We start from the raw sequence: 9,368 nt of genomic DNA, 5'->3' as shown, positions 1-9,368 counted from the left end.
AATACATTTTTCAATGCATGTGTGTCCCCATGCTGACATGGTAGGAATGAAATAGCTTGAGGATGGAGAGTGTTATATTTCTTTGGTTTTGGTGTGTTGCCGCGGGCACAAAGTTAGTAGGGTCTTTGTCTTGGGTTAAGTCCCTTAAAAAGCCCTTGATGTGAAGATTTGTGTAAAAGTGAGTTATCATGAAGTGCTCCCAGGAGAAATCACTAGTGGGATGGGAGAAGACAGAAAGAGAAAGGAGACGAGCCAAACGTGGGTGCTACATATAGGGTGCAATATTGTGGAGCAGTATCTCCCCATGGGGGGCTCCCCAGGTGCCTCAGTGATAAAGAATTCTCCTGGCAATGCAGGTGGTGCAGGAGATGTGGGTTTGATCCCTGAGTCTGGAAGATTCCCCTGAAGGAAATGGCAACCCCCACTAGTATTCTTGCCTTGGAAATCTCTTGGATAGAGGAGCCTGGCAGGCTGCAGTCCACAGAGGTCTGAGAGTCAGACACGACTTAGCAACTAAGCTCACACCCATGCATCTTTGACTCCCCACTGAGTCACTTTGACTCCCCAATGGGTCACTTTGGTTCAGTCCTGTCCGGGGTTCTGGAAATAAGCTGGCTTACACTACAGAGTTGTCTCAGTCAGGGCACGGGGGCTTGAGCATTTAACAGTATTGGTAAGATCTGATCTGGAATTCACAGGTCTCCTGTGTGTGTAGGCTAAAAAGCAAATTCTGGCAACGGAAGGCAACCTTCTAGCTGACTTGGGTACTGGCTGCTGGGATAGGAACCTTACTGGGCGTGTGCTTGAAAACAGCAGAAACATCCAAAGGCATGTGCTAGCGGAGTGACAGTCTCTGCTGTTGCTGTCGTCTAGTTCCTAAGGCGTGTCCGAGCCCACGGGCTGTAACCCTCCAGGCTCCTCTGACAGTCCCCGATCCACATGTCCAAAAAGGCAGCACGTATCCGGAGGAGGATGAACACAGACAGGCAGGGGTTTGCGTTGTGCTCATTTCATATCAGTCATTCGATATAAATAACATGGAGGAAGAACTTTGTATCAAAACTTTATTTATTAAACAAAAAAATGCACCATTGGAATAACATTTCTATAAAAAATGAATATGAGACTGTTCTACAGTGATTACAAAACCCCTTTTTCCTCGTGTAGTAGTATACAAGATCGTGTGTAGAAACAGTCATTGTTTTAAACTGTAAGCAAGTTTCCTTTCTCATAGAACAAGATTTACACTTAAATATTGCAATCACTAGTCTAATTTGGTTAACAATGCTAGAGTCTGACAATTTAAAGAAACTCTTTGTGGGCTCAAAATACCTTTTTTTTTTTGACATTAAAAGGCATTTTGTAGCAACAAAAAATTTCTTCTTTCCACTAAGGCTAGTTAAAGCTGTAGTATACCCATTTCTACCAAATAAACCTACCACTAGCACACTAACAATTTGAATCGCAAAGCCCTCGGAGAGAATGAGTAGCATGTGATCTGAAAAATGCCATCAGAATATTGTGGGTTTGGTGGTAACCAAGTTTGAATGACCCTGGCAAGGGAGAAGGCGGTGATGACGGAAATTCAGCGGGGGCTTTGCCTGGGCACACCCTCATACTGAGCTGTGGACAGTTCATCTCCAAAGTGGTCCCTCTAAGCTATGGATCACTGCAGCTTTAACAGCCAGATCTAGATTCCCAACCAGGTCTCCCTCTGTATCATAAATTATCCAAAGAAGAAGCCACTCTAAATAATAAATTAAATATTACTTATAAAAAGTACACCCTGGACCCACCCACCCAACCCCCCCCCCCCCAAAACAAGCTGACAATTCACAAAGTTCTGAATTGTCAGGTTTACCCTACAGTAATAAAAAAACAGCATTTCTCCTCCTCTCTAACCTTCCTTTCTTGCATCTGAGAACACACGTTCAGCACACACTGAGACCCCTTGGCCCATGTATCTGTGTTCGCGACATCTTGTAGAGTTTTTGCTGTTGCTCTCCAACCAACAAAAAAATCAGAGGATGACAGTGTACAGAGGCTCTCTGCTGAGAGCAGAAGTCCTTCAGAGTGCAGCAGAAATCCAGCCAGAGAACGTTACCCGGGAGCGGCAATGAAGAGCCGAGATACAGTCTTAGTGTGTGCGCTTCCGTCTGATCTCACTGACCAGGAAGTATTCAGGCATTTCTTTTCCAGAATCAGGACATTTTGGAAGCAGGTATTTCAATAGCAAGTTACACTGACACATGGGAGAGCACGTATTTTTGAGTGCAATGGAATATCATACAAAACATCTATGATTTTTTCCAAAGTCTGACTTAATTGGAAACGTTGGAATCAAGTGAAAAGCTTTTCTGTACACTAGGAAAGTGCTTTCTGAAAGTTACCAGAGAAATACAAATTATTGTAAGTCAAATGTCGCTTTGAAAATATTTAAAAAGAGATAGTAGGTTTGAGTGTACAACTGACTGCTCTGCTGCTCCGGATTGTTGGGGGTTCTCTCTTGTGTATGTGCGTGATGAACATGTGAGGATATTAACATCTGGCCTTAGGGACGGTCTGCGTTTAGATGAAGTAAATTGGTCCAGGAAGGGAAAGCGACTGCACTCTGCATCTATTTTAAAGTTCTGATGGTTTTGTTTTTGATAAACACGTGTCAAACTAGGGACTTACTCTATTTCTTTTTCTCTCTCATGAACTAGAAATGGACATTCTGAAATTACAAGGAGTCAGTCTGGAACACAGTTTTTTATATGAAAGGTAAGGGGATCTCTTTAGAGGTGGCTTTTTTGGGGTGGGGTGGTTAGAATTTCAGTTCAGCAGCCATGTATGAGACACTATTATGTTTGGAGAAGACCTTAAGATGTCTCTTTAAACAGAGTCAACAGACAGCTGTATCACAAGGGTAACTAGGAATGAGTAACCATTTTCAAGCACAGACTGTGAAGGCTTCCAGAAAGACCTATGCTTAGATTCTTTATGGGAAAAGCCAATGAATGCCAAACTATTATAGTTTCCGAATGTCTGGAATGACACACCAGTGCTGGACTTTTGTAGGTCTTACCCAATGCAGGGGACGAAAACATGTACGTCACTGGGAACGACCCTTATTTTGAAGTAAATAATAATGTTATATCCAACCCCTCCTAGGAAGCCTTAATAAATTCACCTCCTATATCCCTGCCCTCACTTGATTTTTTTCCAGCTTGTTCAATTGTATGTGCACTTTATAATAGCCAAATGTAAAGTTCCATTATTTAAATGCTCTGGAAGCTTATAGCTCTGTTCTACAAAGAGCTGTGACTGGTTTCTTATTGAGAGTGAGTCTCTAAGAACTATTTAACTCTTGGCCAGAGCATCCTCCAAGTGTTCTGTGCATTTTGAGCTCTGCATTTTTGTGAGTTTCTCAAATGCAGAACTTCCTAGAGGAAAGAAAATAGCTTTCTTATCAGCATGAAATACCAAAGAAACATACCAAGCTTTTTCAAGAGGCGGCTCATGCCTGACAGTTCAGCAGAGCCGGGGGGCGGGGGGCGGTTTGTGGCGCGGGGTCCGGGCATGCTCTGCCAAGTTTTATTTTCTTCTTTTTCGGGGAGAACTGACTTCTGGTGGCAGAGCTGCTGGTTGGCTGTCAAGCATCACCCCACGGGAATCAGGGAGATTTATGAGCTTAAAGAGCCCTGTTTGTCATGAACTAGACTCAGAGTAAGAGCAAAACAAAGGTTATCTTGCAGGATTCGCAGATTTCTTCTTGTCGAGAGATCAGGAGACCGGGAAATTAAAAAGTTACCTGTACACTTGGGCAGGCAGTTGTACACGCACGTGAACTATCTGAGAGAACAAGGAGCAGGGTTGTACAGAGTTGTGGTCAAGTCATGTTCAAACCACTGGGCCAATCTCCCAAGAGCCTCTTCTGAGAATGTAAATGGATTCTACCACATATTCCTTGCATGAGCTAAGACTTATTAGCATTGCCAATTACTAAGATAGAGCATTGGGTGTGTTTATGAAGACAGTTTCAAGAGCATGCTGAAATCATACACTGTATATTTTCATGTGTTTAAACAATGTATCTCCTAAGATCATTGACTTTGACTAGAGGAGTTCGGAATGTTGTAAAAATGCTAGTTCTCTTGATTGTGCAGATACAGCATACAGATTGAAGACATGACTAATCCCTGAAATCCGCAGCTCATTCCAAACTGGACCCTCAGGGTGACTTTCCTTGGGTATCAGATGCCTTCAGAGAATGTTCCGTGTTTGTGAGGATTAGAATGGAAAACCCATCCTAGGACCTTGAGAAGGTAAGGTGGGCTAATGGACATTTTTTTTTCTGATGTCATGGATTATTTTTTGTAAGACTCAACATTATGTTATGAAATGCCTTGTTCCAGGTCAGTGGAGTGTTGTTTGCCTAAGTGTTTAGATATTGAATAAGAGTTATCTGCCCCAGAGGATAACGTCACATAGCTCTTCAGAAGGACTTCATGAAAATATAAGTAAATTGAACAAGCACTCTTGTTGAAAGAACAATTTCACAAATGGACCGGACTTTCTAATGAACCATTTGAACAAGCCCTCTCTTTGACATCAGATTTCCTTCCCGACATAAAACTGTAAAAAAATAATCTGAATTATTACTTCTGTTACAGTGCCATTTTGCTCAAAATATTTCATTCAGGGATTCATATATAATTACCCACCTAATAAAAGGAGCTATTAGGTTGTAAAGATCCTATTCCTTCCATGCTCTTTTAAAATTATGACCTACTCAAGCTTGAAATCAAAGGCAGAGCTGAAAGGAGTAATTCAGCTGAAACTCTCTTATTGGGTTTTCAAGTTGCCTAACATAAATATGCAAACGGGCTCCCTTTTGGCGATTCAGCTGCACAAATGGATTAACTCCAAATCTGCAGCTGCAAATTCAGAAACTAAAAGGGTGCACACACAATGTTTTTAATTTCACCTAGTTGCAAGCTGTAGATAAACATGGCAATAGGAGTTTAAGGTTCTAGCTCACAATGAAGATGCAGTTTTAAAGAGCATCCACCGGATTTAGGATGATGTGTCAGAAGTGTCAAGTGGTGTCTTCCTCTCCGTTCCTCTCTGACTCTGGGCAGGCGTGGTGCAGAAAGTTTCCTTGACAACAAATCTGGTGGTCGCCATTCATCAACACTGCCTGCCCTGAGTCAGTGAGGACCCTGCTGGTGGAAGAGACATCACTTAAGAGAAGGTACTGTTTGAAACCACCTTCCATTTTCCTTCCCTTCCTTGGATGGGATGGGTCTGCCACATCCACAGAGGGTTTCGGGAAGGTAGATCGGGGCGGGGGCAGGTGGCATGGAATGTGTGGAGCTGGCCACCTGACCGGGACTGGCTGCCCAGGAGGACTCAGGGAGGGATGGGGTGGAGAGGGGGACTCTTCCAGCCAGACTTCTGAGGGAGACGGGCTTGGTGAAGCTTTGAAATATCATCACAGTGTGGGATGGCACAAAAGCCACCCAGATTGAACAGTGTACTGTTAGAAGTTTTAAGCTCATAATTTCTGGGTGTCTGAGAAGATTGCATATTGTATCCTCCTTCAGGAAGTGGACCGGTGGCTGGCAGCATGCCCCTAGCTGGAGATTTTTAAGTGTTCCTGTTCTCCAGACATCAGTGTTAACCAAGGGTGGATTTACAGATACCTTGCTAACACGGGTGAATTTCACAGCCACTTGCTGATACCCACCACCTGTGCAAGTGTGACCGCGTGACAGAAGCCTCTGTTTGCCTGTTTACTTTTTTTGTGCTGTCAGAAAAACATCCAATCCTTTGGTGAGAAAGTTCCCATGGGTGCTCTGTACTTTCAATTTGGAAACAAAATAGTGAGCTTGCACTGGTTTGCCATGGCAGGGTCCAGGCTTCAATAATGCACTTGCCGTTTGTAAGACTAGACCTACACATTAGGAGAAATGGACAGGCCTTGATGAAGAACGTTAAGTGTTTGTCATGACAGTGCGGTCACTGCAGTGGCAAAGGCCCAGGACTGTTCTCGCAGCTTCAGCTTTGGCACTGCAGTGAAGATGTGTCTTAGCTTTTGTTAAGGGACCCCAGAGTCCTCATTTTGAAACTCCTGATGCCCAGGAAGGAAGGACTGCGTCTTCCTTCTGAACTGCTGCAGGATCTTCCAGGAGTGAGTGGTCTTGATGGCTGACCTGTACACTGGTTAGCGTCCTTGGACACAGGTGTGCTGTTGGTGGGTAATTGGTAATGCTGCACAGGTTCCCGCAAATTCAGCTCATCAATTCGGCAATGCGTGTTAAAAGGCCGAGCCTGTGATGGCATTAAGCTGCTTCATCAGCCCTTCCAAACTTGCCATTTGTTCACTCAGATCATCCTGTTCATACACCTACAGAGAGAACGAGAGCAAAGGATTAGTGCAGGTGAATGTTGGTGCCTTCCTTTTGTTAAGGCGGGGCCATCTCTAATCATTTCACTGTGCGTTCTCATGTATGACACAGTGGCCCATAGCCCGGGGGCTGCACGCAGCATATGACCATTGGCTGAAGATGCTGGTCGTAAAAGAGGCGGTGACGAAGGATTGTGTGCTATTTCACCAGCTTCATCCTGGTGATGAGGCTTCTGTGTTGAAAACAAAATCTTGTTTCAAATCAAGTCCTGCCAATTACTAGCTGTGTGATCTTGGACGAGTTAGTAAACCTCTCTGATGTGTAGCTTTCAGGTATAAAATGAAGATGGTTATATCTATTTCAAAGGCTGTTCTGAGCATCCTGGGACGTGTTTAGTGCCTATCAGTGTTCAGCACAGGGTAGATGTTGAGTATGTTAGTTACTTTTCCTGTCCATCAGGCTATAAACAGAATTTACATAAGCAGGTTTCTTTTCTTTGTAATACCACATAAGCATTTTTTTGTGGGAACTTGACCTCGTGGTATTAAATAGGTTGTAGATGGTACCTTCTTATAGGAATTTCAGCCTGCCAGTAAATGATTTGGTCATTTACTGTGTTATCTTCAGAGTTTGACAAGGATTGAAAATAGCCACTTTGGCTCAAAAAACTGGCCCTATGTATGAAAAGGGAGGGTGCAGTGAGGTGATTAGTTTTGTTACTTCTTTCCACAAATGATGTCATAGCTGTCTGGGTTGTTTTTCTTGAATCATCTAGATTTCGTTGTCCAATACAGAAACAAGTCAAAAGTAGCACCTGGGGTTTTGAAATGTGAATAGCCTAAATTGAGATGTGTTGTACATATAAAATATACATCATATTCTGAGCACTTAGTACAAAAAAGTAAATATCTTAATGATAATTTTTTTATATTTATTGCATGTTGAAGTGATAATATCTATATGGGTTAGATAAAAATATATCATTAAAATTAATCTCACCTATTTATTTTTACATCTTTTCATGTGACTCCTAGAAAGTTTTAAACTGTGTGGTTCACATTGTATTTCTGTAGGATAGTGATGACAGTGTGTGTGTGTATATATATATACACACACGCATGTACCTATTTATATAAATGTATATACACATATGTGTGTGTGTATATGTATGTAAAGTCACTCAATATGTTGCTATCAGCTTGTATGTATAAAGATTGCCTTTAAGTATCAATGATCTTTTTCATATAACTAGATCCCTGATGTAATTTTTTTCCATAAAGTTTTTTCTCTTCATATTCAAGTGAAGGAAAACAGAACTAAACAAATAGGAAGAGCAGTGAGGGCTTGGGCTTGGTGGAGAGGGTTGGTTGGCTTAGACTGCTTTGCACAGCGTGCTTCCGTGAGTTTCAAGGATGGCCTTACATTGGCTGGGTCCTCTGTTGGTTTGTGGCTCTCCTCAGACACTTCAGGGGCTGTCGGCACAGATACAGGAAGCAAAGGAGATCTTGCCTTTCCAGCCAACCCAAGAGAGGCTGTTTTAACATGAGTCTTGGGAAGAGTAGGCCCTAAAATAGAAAACAGAGTGATGAAAGTACTGTGTAAAACATTCTGGAACAATCTCTCAAGTGTGTAAGCCGAATCCAGTGGGTTGGCATTGCCTTTAGGTTATTGTTCATTCTGTAGTCAAGACATGAGTTCTGACACATGAAAACGGGCTCATTTTATTTCTACTGAATGGAAGACAAATCCTGATTAGGCCTCTCCAGATGAACCTCCACCAGTCATATGTCATTGCGAGCTCATTTCAGATATCCCTGTGAAAGGTTGCCTGGGAACTGCGGACTGTTTGCCATACAGTGTAAGTGTCAAGCCAGCTCAGTTGGGGCCGGTGGCAGCTTTGGGCCAGAGAGCCCTGTTCTTGACCACCTGTATAAGCCATATACTGTTTATAACAAGTACCAAGGAACACTTGCGCAGTTAAAAGAGATGGTTGCTCTGATCTGCAAATGAGTATTAGATGTTACAGTGCAAAACAGTTCTTTATGGCTAAACTGATTGAATATTTTCTGTTGGAAAAGAAAAAAAAGGTATGATTCTGTCCTAATCAGTACAGTTTCTCTCAATGAAACACATTCTAATGCTCATGAAAGTCATTTGAATAACTCTTGAGTTTCTACTAAATGATATTTCAGTCTGCTACAAACAACGACTACCTTTTCTTTTAGGGTCTAAAATTTGCCTTATAAATTCTGCAACATATAGCAGCAGTATAAATTTGTCCCTATAGCCTAAAATACAAATTTTATAAAGGTGTATATCAAATCAGCTAGTATACCTCATATACCTAAGGACTTTTGTCAGTATTAGAACCAAAACCTTAGCATAGGAGGCATTGAAGCTATTACAATTAGTCTGCCTCAGTTCTCTTCTATAATCAATGATGATATTTAAGTTCAAACGATCCCAGCGACATACTGTATATTTTTGGGTAAAAAAAAAAGTAATTTTGACCAGACTTTCAAAAACATAATCTAGTTAATAAAACTCAAAAGTTGTTATACTATCAGAGAAATAGGGGATACTTGCTTATTAGGAAAGGAAGAATGCAAACCATCTAGAAAGCTAGTAATTTATAAATGCTAAATCCTATCCAATGCACGTTTTCTCATACATTTTGGCCTAGCATCTAATTCCTTCATATTTATATTCAATCACCACTTTTCTTAAACCAAGGCTGAAAAGTCTGCAGTTAGAATCATTTATCACTAGAGGGTGATCTTAAGTTTTTGGTAAGTCATATGAGAATAGATACAGAGACAGGAGAAGTAAGAATCATCTTCTTATTAAGAAAGGAAATACTAATATTTATGGAGCTCCTACTAAGCTCTAGATTTGTGCTAAGTTTATTTCATTTTAGACAATAGCATAGTAGGGAAGAATTTGGGACTTACCAACTGAATCTGAATTCAGATCCTG

General features: G+C 41.6%; 1 protein-coding gene across 6 annotated transcripts in view; it reads right to left on the bottom strand.

Moving 5' to 3' along the window:
• Positions 1-1,820: 1,820 nt before the first annotated feature.
• DCC (DCC netrin 1 receptor) overlaps positions 1,821-9,368 on the bottom strand; it is a 1,228,196-nt gene continuing 1,220,648 nt past the window's right edge. For all 6 annotated transcript variants that reach the window (XM_043889644.1, XM_043889645.1, XM_043889647.1 and 3 more), the window contains 2 exons: positions 7,815-7,957; positions 1,821-6,391 (listed from right to left, as the gene is read on the bottom strand). In XM_043889644.1, coding sequence (XP_043745579.1) covers positions 6,302-6,391; positions 7,815-7,957 — 233 coding nt within the window. In that variant the 3' untranslated portion in view covers positions 1,821-6,301. The remainder of the gene's footprint in view (positions 6,392-7,814; positions 7,958-9,368) is intronic.

The sequence above is a fragment of the Cervus elaphus genome, chromosome 27, assembly GCF_910594005.1.
Source record: "Cervus elaphus chromosome 27, mCerEla1.1, whole genome shotgun sequence".
NCBI classification, from domain to species: Eukaryota; Metazoa; Chordata; class Mammalia; order Artiodactyla; family Cervidae; genus Cervus; species Cervus elaphus.
Note: the sequence above shows the minus strand (reverse complement) of the source record. Positions and strands in the feature narration are given on the sequence as shown.